At 50.3% G+C, this 18969-nt stretch overlaps 1 protein-coding gene across 13 annotated transcripts in view; it reads right to left on the bottom strand.

Annotated features, from left to right (window-relative positions):
• plekha5 (pleckstrin homology domain containing, family A member 5) overlaps window positions 1–18969 on the bottom strand; it is a 158754-nt gene that overhangs the window by 42797 nt on the left and 96988 nt on the right. For all 13 annotated transcript variants that reach the window (XM_036517654.1, XM_036517658.1, XM_036517657.1 and 10 more), the window contains exons 4-9: window positions 15284–15367; window positions 10597–10635; window positions 9665–9673; window positions 4533–4653; window positions 3763–3867; window positions 1756–1828 (exon numbers count right to left, since the gene is read on the bottom strand). In XM_036517654.1, coding sequence (XP_036373547.1) covers window positions 1756–1828; window positions 3763–3867; window positions 4533–4653; window positions 9665–9673; window positions 10597–10635; window positions 15284–15367 — 431 coding nt within the window. The remainder of the gene's footprint in view (window positions 1–1755; window positions 1829–3762; window positions 3868–4532; window positions 4654–9664; window positions 9674–10596; window positions 10636–15283; window positions 15368–18969) is intronic.

Raw genomic sequence — 18969 nt, 5'->3', positions numbered from 1 at the left:
TTCCAGGGACATTTCAAGCCTGATGTATTCAAAAAAATAATAAAAGACTACATAATTGCCAATATCCTGGCTCCACAGTTAATATGAAGTAACACGGCCGTTTTAATTAAGATTTAGTCACAGGCCCGGACTTCACGGTGCTCTGCGTGATACAGCCGCCGAACGCCTTTCTTTTAGTCTCGGCTGAACTCAGACAGTCAGAACCGCACAGGTCAAAACATTCACACCAAATTGTTTCTTTTCAATAAATTACATTATCATTTAAGACATGCTCTTATCCAGAGTGACTTACACAGGTTACAGTTTTTTTTTTGGACATGTTATCCATTCATACAGCCAGATATTTACTGAGGCCACTGTGGGTTAAGTACCTTGCCCAAGTGTACAACGGCAGTGCCCCAGTGGGGAATCGAACTAGAAACCTTTCGGATACAAGCCCTGTTCCTTGCCCCGCTTTGCTACACTGCCGCCCAACGTGTGTGTGGCGATACAGCACACTGCTTTACAGAGCAGAAAGCGTGAGGCCGGGATGATAAGCGTTCAGCTCCACAGTGTACCCCGGGGCTGTGCTGAAGAGCATGCAGTTCATGGAAATTTTCAAATCCTGATGGAAATTAAACATGTGGCTGGTGAGGACGTGCGTTTCCTGTTCCTGCTGCACGACCACTTCACCTGGAGTGCACCTTAAATGGGTGTTGATCTGGATATAAGGGGACACACAGTGTGGGTGGTATAATGGACGCTGCTCATTTCACAGCAGAAAGAGAAAAGCATACAGCCCGTTAGGACAGAGCGAACTTTACTTTAAAAAGGTCTGATTCTGCCTTAATGCACTTCTGCACTTGGTTCCTCAGTGGAGAAAGTGTGATTGTTAGTTTTATGCCATTGTAACACACAGCCTACTGTTCCTGTTGCCTCCCTTTCTGGAAAAAAAAGACACAAAAAGTGCGTCCCCTCCTTTGTGATGGTTTGATGAACCCCCAGGAGGTTTGTCTGCATGCGGTAACTGTCTGTCAGTGCTGTACATCACTGCACATCAGAGTGTGGGTGTATCTGTGTGGGTATGTATGTGTGGGCATGTATGTGTGTGTGTGGGCATGTATGTGTGTGTGTGTGTGTGTGTGTGTGTGTGTGTGTGTGTGTGTGTGTGTGTGTGTGTGTGTGTGTGAGAGAGAGAGAGAGAGAGAGAGAGAGAGAGAAAATCTATGAGCAAGTGTGTGCAAGTGTGCAAGATGTCAGGTGTGTGTATGTGTGCGTGTGTGTGTGTATGTGTGCGTGTGCGTGTGCGAGAGAGAGAGAGAGAGAGAGAGAGAGAGAGAGAGAGAGAGAGAGAGAGAGAGAGAGAGTGTGTGTGTGTGTGTGTGTGTGTGAGAGAGAGAGAGAGAGAGAGAGAGAGAGAGAGAGAGAGAGAGAGAGAGAGAGAGTGTGTGTGTGTGTGTGTGTGTGTGTGAGTGTGTGTGAGAGAGAGAGAGAGAGAGAGAGAGAGAGAGTGTGTGTGTGTGTGTGTGTATGTGTGCGTGCGAGAGAGAGAGAGAGAGGGAGAGAGAGAGAGAGAGAGAGAGAGAGAGAGAGAGAGAGAGAGAGAGTGTGTGTGTGTGTGTGTGTGAGTGTGAGAGAGAGAGAGAGAGAGAGAGAGAGAGAGAGAGAGAGAGAGAGTGTGTGTGTGTGTGTGTGTGTGTGAGAGAGAGAGAGAGAGAGACAAACTGACTGAAAAGGTGCTTGTCTCTCAGGTGCTTGCCCTTCAGCCGGACTCACCTCTGTAGTAGAACAGGCACATGTCAGACAGCACAAACCATCTCTTCTTCCACAGCTTCATCCCTGTGCTGTCCTGAAGGAGACAGGAGGAACAGCAAGGGTCACACGTCTGCGGCAGCCAAGCGCCCTGCCTCTCTGCCCTCAACCATTTCAATTAAAAACCTCTATCTCTTCTGACTGGAACAAATTGGTCTCCTTTATCTCCTAATGACTCCGAAACAAAACCCTTTTCTTGCCTTGACTTGTGGGTGAGGGTGTCCAACCTTATCTATTCCCTCAGTGATTGCCATCTGCCCATCTTTACACATTTTCTTTATGCTCAACATCAGCCATGTTGTTGTTTTTTTTTTTCTTCCTTGTGTTTCCTTCCTCACAGAAAACAATCCCCAGACCAAACGGAGGCAAGGCCACGTGAAACAGTCTTCCCCTTTGAGCCACAGCCTCAGTCAGTGGGCTGAGAAACAGAAGCCTCCCTCTGAAGTTTTTCCCCAGTGTCAATCGATGCAGCTTTCAAAAGAGATTTTCAGCCTGGCATAATAATAAAAAAAAGCCATGGGGTGATTGAGAGGTTATTGACGTTGCTTCCGTATGGCTTATCGGAAAATTTGAGCCCCGTTCCTTATCTGGGATTCGGTGTTGGAGAGAGCCCATTCTGGGGGGACGGATGGACCGGGAGCGGTGTCTGAGGACAGATTACACCCCGATCAAGGACGAAGCGGGCCACACGTGGCTCTGCACGGCAGGCTCCTCGGGGCTGTGTGCGGCCATCAAGCAGGGGACGTCTCCCTTCAACACTTCCTGATGTGCCTCGTGGCTTCCCGGAGTGGCCCTCACTCCAACACACAGGCATGACCTTTCCTATATGCACACGATGCAGGCCGTTCTGCCATGCCATAACTGACCCCGCTAACCTCTGCTAACACTAACTGACTGTGCTAGCCTCCCCGCTGCACCCTTTAAAAGGGCCTATCTCTGGGAAGCACCCTCACCATCTCCCGGGATTTAGTTACCAACATGTGGTGGAAGGCGTGTCTGACTATTTATGTTCCGTTAAGCATCAAGTACCGACAAAAGGCATGACACATCACCACCCAAACCTTCAATGGGTTTGCACCCTCGGCATGCATTTAAGCAGATGGATTAAAAAGCCAAAGTACCTGACTGGAAGATGAACCACCCACACAAGTCCGCAGGATCTCCTTAGGTAATATGAATAAAAATCGCTGCTTTTTGTTCTTTTCGCGTTTTCCTTTTTTCCCTTTTTTTTTTTTGGAATGAGGCTCATTACCAGCGCCGCCTCGTTAAGCGAGATCCTCACATCTCTTCCTACCCTCAAGAGTAATTCCCCCCCTCGAATAATACCACACCGCATTAGTCACCAAATAGCCGGGTTGTCAGCTGCAGCAGAATAGATCCCCGTGTGTCCATTATGGCGGCCGTAATTAAAACAAAATTAAGGGGGCCCTCGGCGCTCGAACAAACACGGCCCCGCCTCGGGAAGCTCCGCCACGGGTCGGCCTCCGAACGCCCGCCGGGGGCGGTGGCGAAAGCTCGGCCTTCCACAAGGCCCGTCTGACTTACAGAGCAGAGGCCATCGACCCGGACCCTGGGGGAGAGGGGCCCGTTCGGGCGCAGCTCGGCCTCCTTTGTTCGGGTCTTTGTCAGACGGCAGCTCAGAGAGGGGAGTGGGGATGCGGTGCTCTGCTTTGTGTGCGGGGCAAAGGCAACAGCCTCGCACAGCAGGGCAGGAAGAAAAGCACAGCTCACATTTGCATTTGTTTCGCTGGCTTTCAGAACTATGAGTTCAACAGAAGAGTTGGGCAAGGACTTTTTTGGTTATTTCTTCCTCTTCACACGTCCTCTGTATTATTCATATGACGCATGTATAGATTACATTTACATTTTTTTACATATTAAAAGCAGGCCTGTTTCTGTATAACTGACATTTTGTCATAGCAGTCAGGCAAAAATATGGTCAAAAATACTTCAAGAGTCCAAAATATATACCTGTTTGTACAGCCAGCTGCTCTTGACCACTGGTGCATTGGGGTTCCTCTTTATTGAGTTGGACCTCTTCCCAAAATTGTGAACTTTTTTGGAGGATCTTGAGGGCTGAAAGGATAAAATGAATTGCATTCACATTCAGCATGCTTCTATAAAACATACTGTATTCACCCGAAATGACCATCACATGCCAGGGAGGAAGAGCGAGCTCCAGTCCAGATACAGCACTTACCAAAGCCTTCTGCCTCTAAGCAATGCGCTGCCTCTCACTTTTTGTTTACGCAGTTTGAGCATGAAAGTCTGACTCACTTTCAGGAATGGAGGACAGACACAGAGGACGGAACCTTCTGGAAGAAATGGGATTTCCACTCCACTGCTCAGAGGCAGAGGAGACAAACAGGGCTCGGACAGCCAGGTGACCCACCTGTCCTTTGTCTGAACGCTCAGACATCCATCCCACCTCTAACCCCCCCCCAACACACACACACACACACATACACAACCCCCTCCCTCAAGAGCTCATCAGCTCTTCTGCAGCTCACTTCCCACGCTGCAGGTCTCTGTGGATTCCTACGCCGCTTTCCCCAAGCGGACAATGTGACAAAGGCTAACACAGACAGGAACCGCTGCCCTTGACCCCCAACTGAGCCGCATCGCAAATAACTCATTTCAAAGCCGGGAGACACAAAAATCCATTTCAGAGGGGATTGGCTGAGGTCTTCCGGTCTGCCCCGTGTGACGGACCGCCGGCGGGCGAAAAGGGGGGCACTCACTCTGCCTGCCGGGCTGCCCGGGTGAGTGGCGTAGTCGGAGCCACCGGTGTAGTTGGAAGCTTCGCTCATGGTGCTCAGAGGTCGTTCCTTCTTCTCATTGGCTGGCGCTTTAGGAACGGGTCTGGACGGGGGAGAGAGAGAAAGACAGAAGACAAATTAGTTTTAAAACACAAAAAAAAAAGACAAACCCCTTGAAACGCAAATGAATATAGGACTCGCTTCATTTAAGTGAAATCAATGGGCCGGTTAGAGGCATGCGTGTCTGCTGACTGATTGCTTTGCGAGGCAGTGGAGAGACGCTAACCTCTCTAGCCAGTCTGAGTTCAGACTTCAGTCTTAATAAGACCGCATCTCTGCATCGTACATTACCCCGTATAGAAAGGGGAGGGAAAAAAACAGACCCTATGAATCAAAGCAATCACTCACTCCGTGCCACCGCTGATATATTCCTCTACGTCTAACCACTTTAAACCGTCCGCCAAGTTTGGCTGACAAATTGAACTGCATTAAAGTTTATGCCCTCCTCAAGTGGAAGGTTAAAAAAAAGAGAGAGAGAGAGAGAGAGGGAGAGAGAGGAGAGAGGGAGGAGAGAGAAGGGGGGAGGGAAACAACTAAAAGTTCTAAACAAACTTCAGTTGAAACTGCTTGAAGTGAGCAGTATTCTTTTAACAAGCATGGCAAATTACAGAAAGAAATTTAAATATTCTCCAAAATATTATCTTCCTTTTTTTTTAATGTCCTGATGATGACACACCTAGAACATAATCCCAAACTCTTCCTCCCCCAGCGCTGTCCTACATTCTTAAGTTACAGAACAATGCTGAGGTCTGAGGGGAGTGCCGGTATCTGGAGCACACAGGCCAAGAATACCAGAGGTTTTTTTTTTAAAAAATAAATAAATAATACATTAAAAATCCTCACGCGGTCTGGAGATATACTGGGTTTGAGGTCACATCAAAGGAGCAGCTAACCTGCCCTCCCTCAGCCTCGTGAGTGGACCTTCACTGCTTCTGGGGGGGGGGGGGGGGGGGGGCCCGCCCAGACACACACCTCACTCGGGCTCCATGACTGATAGCAAGGGCATGCTTTACACATGTCAAAGGACTGCTTCCACGGGGGGTGGGGGGTTCACGTTCATACAGCACGACAGGCGTGCAACACACAAGCGAGGGTGAGAGTGTTAGTCACTGAACACAGAGGTGCTTCCTGGGGGGGGGACACAGTCACAAGGGGTTGGATTCGCATCAGCAACCAACCAGGCCGAGCAACGGTTAACAGAGTCTGTCATTCACGTGCAAGACAGTCACACACGGAAAACAAGGTCTGTGCAGCATACCAACTCAACCGTCATACTGAGAGAACGAAGACCAGGCGCGTTACATAATCACATCCGTGTGGTTAAGCATACAGTGCAGCCTCCCCGAAGCCTGTGGAAAACATGTCTGGTGTGCCATTTTGTCAGCAAATTGGTGAGCCGTGGATGACTTTCCAGCACACACAACAAACAGACATTGAGCCTTGCTGAGGATATCCAGCACTGGTCTCCCTCATGCAGGCATATGTCATGGAGCGTCAGACATATTAGCAACACAGAATGCTGGGCCAGTGTGGCAGTAGAAGGTGCCCTATTATATGTTGCATTTTTGCAGGTTTACCACATAAAGATCACAATAGGGATATTCCATATCAATAAACACCCTACAAGTCTGCCATGTTGTATGGAAAGCAATAAATTGATGAAAGCATACAAAATGGCATACTTGGTACTTGTGTAATTGTTATGATTGTTATAACAAAGCCTTCTCTGATACGAGTAACATTTTGTCAACTTATGTTTTTGCATGCTTGTCAAGCATGAAATGTTTCTGTGGTTGGGTTGATCTGCAAACTGTCAACGAAATATGGCAGGTAGCTGCTCTTTAGGACAGACTATTGGGTAAAACTACACTCCACCGCAGTTCATTTCGAAGATCATCAACCGCTAGGACAGGGCCATGCATTTGGTATAATTTTTGTTACAGATTTTTAAACAGCAGGGCAACTGAACAATCTTATGTCAAAGGTCAGGGAGTGTGGTGGTTGCAAACTGTAAATAAATTAATGGGGATGAAGATAGCGATACACAGCTGCTTTAGATGAATGACTTCCTCATTATCCAATTAACGCATTCTACAAAGTGAAAATGACAGCCTCTGGAAAGCGTTAAAAAAAAAAAACTGATCTACGCTTGTGGAGATACAAACAGAAAACAAAAGCAGGCTGCCTACTTCTTAAATAGTGAGTCACTGAAAGTGAACGTAACTTTATTAAAGATTAAAGGACGGCATTAATTTCTCCCTTTTATCCAGCACTGCCTTTCGATGTCATTCACGGCTACCCTGGGATCTGACAGGTAAATTGAAATAGGAGGACACTGAGGGGTTCTGTGAGGTTGTGGGTGTGGGGGATAGGGGTTTGTGTGAGGTTGTGGGTGTGGGGGATAGGGGGTTGTGTGAGGTTGTGGGTGTGGGGGACAGGGGTTTGTGTGAGGTTGTGGGTGTGGGGGATAGGGGGTTGTGTGAGGTTGTGGGTGAGGGGGGATAGGGGGTTGTGTGAGGTTGTTGGTGAGGGGGATAGGGTGTCCTGTGAGGGGAGCAGGGGTTTCTGTGAGGTTGTGGGTGAGGGGGATAGGGGGTTTCTGTGAGGTTGTGGGTGAGGGGGATAGGGTGTCCTGTGAGGGGAGCAGGGGTTTCTGTGAGGTTGTGGGTGAGGGGGATAGGGTGTCCTGTGAGGGGAGCAGGGGTTTCTGTGAGGTTGTGGGTGAGGGGGATAGGGTGTCCTGTGAGGGGAGCAGGGGTTTCTGTGAGGTTGTGGGTGAGGGGGATAGGGGGTTGTGTGAGGTTGTGGGTGAGGGGGATAGGGGGTTGTGTGAGGTTGTTGGTGGGGGATAGGGTGTCCTGTGAGGGGAGCAGGGGTTTCTGTGAGGTTGTTGGTGAGGGGGATAGGGTGTCCTGTGAGGGGAGCAGGGGTTTCTGTGAGGTTGTGGGTGTGGGGGATAGGGGGTTGTGTGAGGTTGTGGGTGAGGGGGATAGGGGGTTGTGTGAGGTTGTTGGTGGGGGGATAGGGTGTCCTGTGAGGGGAGCAGGGGTTTCTGTGAGGTTGTTGGTGAGGGGGATAGGGTGTCCTGTGAGGGGAGCAGGGGTTTCTGTGAGGTTGTGGGTGAGGGGGATAGGGGGTTTCTGTGAGGTTGTGGGTGAGGGGGATAGGGTGTTGTGTGAGGTTGTGGGTGAGGGGGATAGGGGGTTGTGTGAGGTTGTTGGTGGGGGGATAGGGGGTTGTGTGAGGTTGTGGGTGAGGGGGATAGGGGGTTGTGTGAGGTTGTGGGTGAGGGGGATAGGGGTTTCTGTGAGGTTGTGGGTGAGGGGGATAGGGTGTCCTGTGAGGGGAGCAGGGGTTTCTGTGAGGTTGTGGGTGAGGGGGATAGGGTGTCCTGTGAGGGGAGCAGGGGTTTCTGTGAGGTTGTGGGTGAGGGGGATAGGGTGTCCTGTGAGGGGAGCAGGGGTTTCTGTGAGGTTGTGGGTGAGGGGGATAGGGGTTTCTGTGAGGGGAGCAGGGGTTTCTGTGAGGTTGTGGGTGAGGGGGATAGGGGGTTTCTGTGAGGTTGTGGGTGAGGGGGATAGGGTGTCCTGTGAGGGGAGCAGGGGTTTCTGTGAGGTTGTGGGTGAGGGGGATAGGGTGTCCTGTGAGGGGAGCAGGGGTTTCTGTGAGGTTGTGGGTGAGGGGGATAGGGGTTTCTGTGAGGTGGTTAGTGAGGCAGGACAGGAGGTTCTGTGCAGCTGCTCCCCCTCTCCCCCATGCCTGCTGGTTCTCTGCGCCGCCTTGGGGCCCAGCGGTTTTTTCCAGCGCTGCAAGCCTTTGAGACCACTAATTCCTTCCATTTCTTTTCTGTCACGAAGCTGCGCTCCCATTGGCTCGCAGTGGCGATGCAGAAAACCCCCTGTGGTCAGCTTAGCCATTTCACAGATCCGCCTCAAAGTCTTTTCTCCTACCGCTGAAATTAGATTTGCTTTTTTGTTTTGTATTTCCCCACTCAGTGTTTTCCCCCATCTGTATTCCTCCCCGAACCGGACCCAGAGGAAGCATGGGTAAAAAAAAAAAAAAACCCGTTTGTGGGAGTCATTTGGAACACACCGCGTGTGCAGCTCCACACACCGTGTTACTGATTCAGTCTTAAATGTAACCTTTGCTGGGTTCTGCCTTGACACCTGGGTGCACGCTGCCTGTGCGTTTGACCCCCTCTCCCGCGCATCCCCTGTGCTGTTCCCCTCCCAAAGTGCCGATGATACGCCCCCTCCTGTGCCACACCGCTGTCCCCTCCGCTGACACGGACGCAGCTGACGGGGGGTGGCACTTGACACCGTCACATGCCATTTATCTCATTGTTGGGCATGTTCGTGTCCACCGCTACAGGGACGCGGTGCCTCGAGTGAGGGGGGGGGGCTGGCGGTTTTGAGTCCCGTGTTATCGGGCACACCTCGGGGCTCCTATTGCCCGGGACCCCTTTTTTGAGGGTGTGGCATTGTGTGAGAGTCTGCAAATCCTGTGTGTTTACTCGGCTCACAAAAAGGCAGGAGGCTTGGCCACAGAGGAGCGGAGTGCCCCGCAGCCGCAGAATGGAGGCGGGCTCTGAGGGGGCGGATTACTGCGGGCGGGGACAGGGATTACTCCCGGAGAGACGCTGCGCTCTAATGGGCCCGCTCCACTGTGATGGGGGGGTGTGTGTGCTCCCCATCCGGCCATGACCGAGGGGAGGAGGGCAGTGCCCTGTGTGTACGTGTGAGTGTGTGCATGTGTGTGTTTGTGTGCGTGAACGTGCAGTACGAGGCCAAAGCTTGGAGGACATGGTCTGAAGTAAATAGCTCATGTACCTGATGAGGCCTGTGTGTATTAGCCATGAAAAGTAAACCTTGTTAGGACTCAGAGCCCATCATATACAAAACAAATACACAGATGAGGCAAGCAGGCAAACCGGGGACAACAGGTACAGACGTTAACATACACACAGACACACGCACAGACTATTTACAATACTTTCAGACTCTGTACAGCGCAAACACTTCTTGTATTGCAAGAACAGAAGTTAAGACTCTTACCTGTACTGTCTGTGATTATTACAAAAAGAAACGCAATCTAAGTACACAGTAGCAGAAACATTCCAGCACTGTTCACATGTCCATGCTTTACGACAAAGTCAGCACAACTTCGTAAAATATGCTCGTGTTAAGTGTTACACATCAGACTGCTAAATGTGCCACACTCATCGCCTTTTAAAAAGAGTCGCTAACAACTAAGTCAGAAGAGACTGCAAAGACGATCACTTTTCCTCAACCGACTGTGAAGTCATACCCTGTGTGGAAACGCTCACTCCTTGAATCTGGATTTAAGACTGAAGCAGTCCCACCCAAAAAGGTGCTTTCAAAACTCTACCAAGAGCATTCAAAGTAATCCAGTGCTACAGAAGGCCCAGTGCGCATAACCCCACCTTCAACTACAGCACACGGGCCAATCACTGAGCTAGACTGCACCAAGGTGATGTTTTCTGGGTACAGTCCAATGGTGCTGTATCGTCTCCCTTTCGGACAAAAGTGTATAACACTGCACTGACTCTCCTATAGTATTTCTATCTGTAGACTGTATCTTTACATAACTCTGCACACTTAGTTCCACAGATACAATCAACCCCTTTGGGTAAGACCACCATGTGAGTTTTGTTAAATGGTATTCATCTAACTGTTCTCTCACACACGACTGTTTATTGATAGGAGCTCATCATTTGATTTAACAATGTGGTGAAGACAAATATGTGGCACACATGAGAATCGCATAACTTTCAGCGCCGATGAATAAGCAGGACATCAGGTGATTGAGAAACACCCACTGCCCTGTGTTAGTGTTAGTGCCGGGTAAATGAGACAAAAACAGAAAAACAACCAGAAAGATGAATGCACGCTATTCTTTTACCAAAACAAATGGAGCTTAGTAAGAGGCACGACAAAGCAGTCATTCTAACCTAGCAATGCATTACCTGTTTAACACAGGGTGAACCAGTTTCCCACAATTCAAGCTAAAAACAGAAGGGGAAAACAAACATGAACTGCTATGCATTCAAGTAAAGCCTGCTGGAAAATTATTCAAAAATGACAGATTTAAAAAGAAAATAACGTTGATAAGAAAAAGAAAAAGAATCACAGTAAGAACACCTTCAGTACAAAATGCTGTGCAAATAATGTGTTAAGTGTGTGTGGAAACCTTAGCACCCGTGTATGGAGTAAGCTATGGAGCCTTACTCTGCTCTGGGTGGCTTGTAGAGCTCAGCGGTGCTCATCCTCAGTGGTAATATGCCACCAGCCTGCTGCTGCACCAGCTTTTCAGCATCGTTAATGGCCAAAATCGAATGTTTGCTGGGGGGTGCGGGCGGAGAGTTCGGCGGGAGGCCCCCCCACTCCCCCCTCCAACCCCCCCTCCGTCCCACACAGCACCCCACTAGCTGAGGACCGGCATGATCTCAGCTGGACGGGAGACAGAATTCGGGAGCGCTGGTGGCGAGACAATCTGTTCCAAACAAACCCACGGCATCAATCTTACATGCGGCGTCTGTGCTCTTGATTGGAATGGGTGGGTGGGGGAGGCGAGTGGGGGAGCTGTGATCGGACCATATTCTGGCCAGTTTTCCTTCTCGAGACGCATGGAGATGGCTAGCCTGGACGGGGCATGAGCGCGCGTGCGTGTGTGTGTGTGTGTGTGTGTGTGTGTGTGTGCGTGCGCGCGTGCGTGCGTGCGTGCGGCAGGGGAGGAATGGAGATAAAGCATCAGTGCATTTTTGTGCACACATGTAAAAAAGGCAAACATTGCCGGCAGAGATGCTTCCTTGTATAACACACAAAGACCCCTTGTTTTGTGGCATTTAAAATGGCCCAGGGCTGATATGAAGGGCCTTGAGAGAGAAGCGCAGAATGTCTGTCCATGTGCCTTGTGTTCAGAGACACAGGCTTTCCTTTTCCCCTGTCATTTAATTCACGTCTTGTTCTTACAGCCCCAGCACGCTTCCACCTGATTGGACGAGCTTCGGCGAGCAGCGCTGGTTTGACCTTGTCAGGTGAGTAAAGCTCCATCTCCATTCAGATCTGTGCCGCTGGGGTGTGTGGAGAATGCTGTTTACTAGGGAGGCTGGCGCTAACAGGGGCAGGAACCGATGCCAGCCAACGGCCGCCTCAACCTCTGGAGGACACTCACAGCGGGGCCTTGGGGCGCAACACGTTTCAATGAATAATAATAACGGACTAAAATGATAAATGACTGAAATGCGAGACACACAGAGCTGAATATAAAAGACCGTTCATATGACTTCTCAGATGCTGAGGACATAAACCTCATACAATGAAAAGCCATTTATGGAGAGGAAGAAAAAAAAAAACTGCGAAAGCAGAGAAAAGACATTTTTATGCAACTTTTTTTTTTGTCTTGATGTCCCAGACACATCTTTACGAGGGTTTTGCAGCTTTTTTTCATTTCTTGGATCCAAAATAAAGCCCCGTAATCCTTTGGTTGAGAGCGGAGAAGATTAAAGGAGGCTTTTAGAGTGTAATTCTCACAAGGAGCGCAGAAGCAGAGCATGCACGGGAACAGGAGGGCCTCACGAGTCCCACTGCGACCGGGAGGAAATGAGCCTGGAGTTTGGGCACGGTGACCTCGTTATCAAGCGACGGGGTCGCCTCAGCCTCGCAGACCGCACGTCCGCCATTACCCTCGCCACTGATCTCAGATCAGAGGGAAACGGCCTCCTGTTTCATTTCTTAATTTTCCCTCCCTGACAAATTTCCTCCTCTGAATTATTTATTTATTTATGTTTCTTCCTGCATCTGAAGTTGGCAGTTGAGGCTTATGCCTTAATTATTTGGCAGTGAACATAGTAACAATCAACAAAACATGTTTTTATCTTTTCCTCTTGATGAGCGGCTAAGCTGGAGAGCCAACGATGAGGGAGATACAGGACGTGAAATTGCTCCTGTTCTCAACCCAACACTCGAGAATGTCTCACTCAAATGCTTGCACTCCTTTTGAATACACTTTATCGAAGGCTAGCACTTAAAAAAATTATCTCTGGGAAGAACTTTTTGAACCGAAGCCATGCAGAATAGCTTTACAGTGAACTGAATGGGCCAGCCTTTGAGACGCAGTTCCTAATTGTGCTTGTTAAACAGATTTATGCTGAAGGAGAGCTTTCAAAATGTGTACTTACAGAACTATGAGGCACTATTGCTATCTGGAGATGAACAAATATTTTTAATGGAAGGGGTTAGAAATACACTTAGAATGCATTTACAGGAAGTGCCCATTTCACATGTTGTTTTTCTACAATTTCTATCTATCTATGGCATTGCCTTTTTACCTGTGGTTTCTGCCCATAGGGCATCACTAATGAAAGCCTGCCGCCTTCATCTCCTTGCTAAATCAGTTATCAGGGCCGGCCACAGGTGGGTGAGAGGCCACTGAGACAGCTTTTCAAACATCGCATGCTCTATTCCTCACATTTAGATACAGAGCCACAGGTGCTCTTACGCTTGGTGTTGAGCTGCGTGTGTGTGTGTGTGTGTGTGTGCGCGCACATGTACCATTCCAATATAACGCACCAACTGAGAGACAAGAGTGTGATGGTTTTGGGGGGCCTTGAGAGCGTGGCTTGAACCCCGTTCCTTCAGTGCAGGGCCCTGCTTCTATCGAATCTGGGGGTTTGGTCCATCTCCTACTTACACAGAGTTTCGGTGCATCTTCTACTGCAGGGCTGAACACTGAGACTTCAAGGCTGAACAATAGGAGCACTGGAGAAAGCAAAGCTCAGACCTTATTTGTACAATGGATGCACTGAAAAACAAAGCTTAGGTCTTATTTGTGATGGACAACAACAGAAAGGCCACTTGTTATTTTCTTTGACGAGATTGATGGGGAGCGCTTAAGAGGTTTCAGCAATACTGTAGGGCTGTGTTCATTAAGCTCCTGTGTACTTTTTCCCTCCCCCTCCCCATTCCAATTCTCACGGCTCTCTGAGCAGACTTAAGGGCTTTAACGATAGTGCTGTACTTGCTAAACAGCTGCTGGTGCGGAGCCAGGCGGCGAGGGGCTGCGGAAAGCGGGCCGCAGCGTGTGTCTGAGCGGAGAGAGCTGTGCCGGAGGAGCCGGGGGACGGGGGGGCTCATTACGGCGCGCTGTCGGTTCAGGCTGGCGCTGCCGGGGCGCTTCTGACAGGCCGTCGCTACGGGACGCTCCGTCGTCCGCCCCTGCCGGTTTGGGGAGGCGCGCTCTTCAGCCTGGCAGGAAAGGGGGATGTGCGATGGAGGCCAGAGCTGCTCCGCCTTCCTGCCTCTGATGCAGCCTCAGAGAGTCCCGTCCGACCGCCGTCAGAGGCCAGAGCTGCTCCGCCTTCCTGCCTCTGATGCAGCCTCAGAGAGTCCCGTCCGACCGCCGTCAGAGGCCAGAGCTGCTCCGCCTTCCTGCCTCTGATGCAGCCTCAGAGAGTCCCGTCCGACCGCCGTCAGAGGCCAGAGCTGCTCCGCCTTCCTGCCTCTGATGCAGCCTCAGAGAGTCCCGTCCGACCGCCGTCAGAGGCCAGAGCTGCTCCGCCTTCCTGCCTCTGATGCAGCCTCAGAGAGTCCCGTCCGACCGCCGTCAGGAGACGAAGTCACACACACGCGTGCGCTCAAACACACGCGTGCGCTGGCCTGGAGTTTCTCCTCAGACGTCTTCGGTCTTCGTGTCAGGAAGTCTCTCTTTCAGTCCTGATGAAAGTATTGTTTTTTTTTTTTTTCTCCCCACCATATCTTGCGTGTTCAGGAAAATCTCAGCCAATCAAAAAAAAAAAAAAACGCATTTCCACATGTGCTGATGAAATTTCTTTTTTTTCCCCCCTGCTCTTCCATTTTCTAAATGTGAACTGCTCATTCACTCCTAAGTGGCGGATCGCTCACGCACTGAATCACAGATGCACTGGCATCCAGCACTCCCGGCCAGATGGGGGTGGGGGGGTGGGGGTCTGCCAATACAGGAGTGGCTGGAGGGGTGGTGAGCTGGCGAGCTGCTGATTCCGTTGGGTAAAAATGGGGGGGGGGGGGGGTACAGGGAGTTTACTGGGGGGATGATTCTTCACCCCAGTGGAGAGCAGGGATGGCTGAATCACTGGGGACCGGGCTCTCAGTCAGCCACGGTCAGGTGCGGACATGAGCGGGATTTGGGGGGGGGCAGATTTGGGGGCCACGCCAGCACCTCTGTCTGGCAAAGCCGTGACTGGGTGCGACAGAGGGTCGCATCAGCAGACGCTCGGACGCCTGCAGGGCACAGAGGCTTTTTATTCCATTACAGCGCTTCTCAGAGCCCCTCCTCAGCCGTTTACCCTGCTGCTGCTGCTCGCTACAGCACACAGACCGTGGCCAGTGCAGGTTTCACCGTGAGGAGAGGGCCACGCAGCAGCAGGGAAGGGGGCCCACTGTAACCCCACTTCCAATGCCTACCGCACCCGAGGCCTGCAAGTTAACACTGATTATAACGGGGACTTGCAACACATACTGCGAAGGGTTAGAGTTCATCTTTCTTTCTTTAACTACAGGTGGAATACAGCTGATTCAATCACCCGCGCACACATGCGTGCACGCACGCGCGCGCACACACACACACACACACACACACACACACACACAAAAACACAACATGAAGCGACTTACTGCTCGTTGACGACAAAGATGCAGTTGTCTTGTGAGGGTAAACCGGAGACGGGGTGTTTACAGGTCACCTTCCGTTCATTGTGACTGGAGAAAAAGAGGGAGAGAGAGGGAGAGAGAGAGGGAGAGAGAGAGAGAGAGAGATCATAAACCACTGCCATCCAGCGCCAGTAAATCCTATACGGTCTGCGGTCTGTACAGCACCTCTCCTTCACAGTTTGATCACAAGCCAACGAAAACCACGCGAGCGACTGTCAAACTACACAAGAACCTCGGCCTTCATTTAATCCCAAGAAATAACTTTTCCAACCACAGATGTGACAGCCGGGTGGAAGGCAGGGGAGGAAAACGGCAAAGCGGGGAGATTACGGCAGAACTGGGAATGGGGGCAGCACCGCCGTAACCCCACAGGCAGGACTTCATCTTTCTGCGTCTTATGCGGATGCAGAGGCGACGTTTCATCACAACAAAAGAGTAGAAACTCCTTACACACTGTGCTACCCTTCAGCCTTGAAAAATCCACACAGCCTCCCACTGAAATGCCAACAGAGACAAAACACCGGCAGAGCCTCTGATTTCATTCCCAACAGATGAAAACACCAGCAGAGCCACCCATTTAAATACAGATGGGAACAAGCAAGCAGCACCACTGTTTCTTATTAAACTGCAAATCACCTGGTTCAACTTTCTAACCAAAGTCGTGTCTAATGAAATACAGAACAAAAAACAAAAAAAAAAAAAAAACACTTTCTAATAGAAAATGATTTCAGATTCTGGTAGATGGCTTGTTGCAGTATTCATGAAAACACTAAAGTCTGCTGAAGACACATGAATAAGTATGAAATGCAAAGATGCCTTAAACACCAGGCAAGTTGAGTCTCTTCCCCCTGTAACTGCCTGCTTGTGTTTACCGTTCTGACTCTGTGTGCGAGTCACAGAGCGACAGGAGGATGCGGTGGACTCCTGCACCCGAGCACGGTGCCGTACGAGGCGGTCACGGAGGCCGCGCCGCGCTTCTACCCTGACCTTCCGTCTCCGCTCCTTAAACGCTTCCCCAGATGAGGGACTCGGATGGCCAGCACGTACACACCTTGAGCAGTGGGTGGTGGCGAACTTCAGCATGGCGATCCGGCCCCCTGTCCAGGCGAGAGCCACACAGCGCCGCTCGGTCCCCGCTTCCTGCTCCCCGTCTCCCCGCTGCAGCGGCAGCGATCTGAGCCGGTCCTGGAGCTGCAGGCTGGCTGCTGCTACCAGTCATGCTCTGATCACAAGGGCGCTGTGCTGCCCAGCTCTCCCCTCCACCCCTCCTCCTCCTTCTCCAGCCAAATTAAGGTCCCTTTCATGGGAGCAATTTATCTATAAATACAATCCCTGTTCCAGGAACAGACAACACACTGTAAGGGGCTGTGAGCGGCTCTTTGCAGGGACCCAGGAAGTAGGATGTGAGAGGAGAGCTATTAACGGCCATTACAGAGGAAACAGCCTGTTCTCTGGGTTCGTAAGCGTGGTGGCTCTGGAGCAATGAAGCCGGCACGTGGCCTGACTCAACACTTTGTGTGTGTGCGGTGGGGATGCTTGTTTATATACAGAAAGGCACGTTTCATCACTGGGATATGAAACCTCCAGGCCGACTCCAATTGAGGGAGAGCTGGTCTGGAAGTCTGCCCAAGGCGGCATATGAATTTCAGCACTTTACTAGGCGATACAATTCATTGTTGAGGGATGCTCTAGGAAAAACTCAAATGACCCACCCAGAGCTGAGTTTTTGGAACATGAACATTTTGTTGGTGAAAAGACATATAATCCTATGAAGACTGTGGAAAATGGCCTTGTCAATTTCTGTGTCCTGCTGGTCTGGTCTGGAACGGAATCCAAACTTGAGATTATGGTCACATGACCCATGATGTCACAATGGGGACACTGACAAACATGAAGCCCTTCCAGAAACCCCTTCCCCATTAAATCACCTCAACACACAGAACTGGATGGGTGTGCCTCGCCCCATCCCAAGAGGAGCAGCGCGTAGTGGATCTGTTTCAGCCTGGTTTGGAGCGAGGCCTAGCACGCAGACACACGCTGTAATTATGTAGGCATTACTGGCAGGGAGGCGGTGGTGTGGTCGCTGGGCAGACTTACGGCACCACCTCTCCCCGCTGCTTCTACACACACGCCCGCACACACGCCCGCACACACGCCGCTGTGCGCAGAGACTGCATCTGGAGCACAGCGCAAGACCTTCTTACTGAGCGGTCAGTGTCTCTGATTCGCAGAAAACGCACAGATATATGCGCTTCTGCCCTCTGGTCCAATCCAAAATGACAATGATCCCATTTGCAAAAATGTCCAGCGCATCGGGTTTTAACAAGCAAATGACGTCTGCTATTCGCCAGAAATGGGTTACTGTAAAGGAGGAACAATCAAATCTAATGAGGAAGCACTCCTAATCGCCACATTTAACAAACTGAGTAAAATGGTCAGCAGAGAGGCAGTTTCACAGTTATCAGTTACAGAACGGGGGGTGTGCATTCCCATTCTAGTCATTTTGTGAGTGAGCACTCTGTGGCTCCCAAGATCAACAGTCCAAACACGGATTTTTTTCCCAAAGCTTGTGTATGCAACTCCAGTTGAAAACAATGACAATGACAACAGAGAAATCTGCATTCATTCACACACTCATGCAGGAGAATTAGTGATATCAATTATCAGTTTTATTATGAGGGGTTCTTAGGAATATGCATGAGAAAAAAAATTACATTTTAATTACTTAATATTCTGTCTCAACCCTAACACAAACAATCTAACACTGCTGATGCTGGAACACCCAAAGCAGTCATCAATCTATCTACTTTACAAATGCTACAGCCTTACCATACACACACACACACACACACACACACACACACACACACACACACACACGCGCGCGCGCACAAGTATGCGCACACACACACAAACACACTCATACACAGACACACATGTGCTGACACAAGTGATACTAGGGCCTGAATGCTGGCCACGCCTTGGTGCAGATTAGCACATTTCCAAGCAGAGAGTGGCGATGGGGTCAGAGGTTCCAGCCCCCTGCCATTCGGCGCATAACTAAAGAGGTAAGCCCAGGCATCATGAAGAGCACTGCTTTAACAACAGTATATTATCCTCTTTGTAAAGAAGCCAGTAATGCTTATATTAAGCCCGAGACCTTCCCCGATCCATCAGCCACACGAGTTTCCCCTGTAATAAATCAATACAAAATGTATCACTTCTCTCTGGAGTGTTAATAGCATCTGGACCTAGCTACAAACTGCACAAAATCAATGTGTTTCCGCACACAGCTGACAAAATATTCAAGGGCTTTTGCACACAGTGAAACTGGAGCTATGAGTTCTTTCAGAGATGTGGGGAATGCACACGATACAGCCCAGACCCTGCACAGCGAGGGCCTTCAGGAGGGGATCTCGCCAGCACTAAGCTACACTGTAAGAAAAGCACCACAAAGCCCTCCGCCTTTCCACCCGTTTCAGGAGTGTCTGTAGCGAGTGACAGTGGCGTGTGTAAGACGTACAGGCTGGTCAGTAAAGCTGTTTCACTTTTAGAGTGGGCTGGTATTCTTCTCTGCACGGAGCACAGACAGCTGGATCTGCACGGTCCACTTCCCCCAGCGATGGGACATGAGCATTTACACCCGCCCG

The sequence above is a fragment of the Megalops cyprinoides genome, chromosome 23, assembly GCF_013368585.1.
Source record: "Megalops cyprinoides isolate fMegCyp1 chromosome 23, fMegCyp1.pri, whole genome shotgun sequence".
NCBI lineage: Eukaryota > Metazoa > Chordata > Actinopteri > Elopiformes > Megalopidae > Megalops > Megalops cyprinoides.
This window is presented reverse-complemented; position numbering and strand designations above follow the sequence as displayed.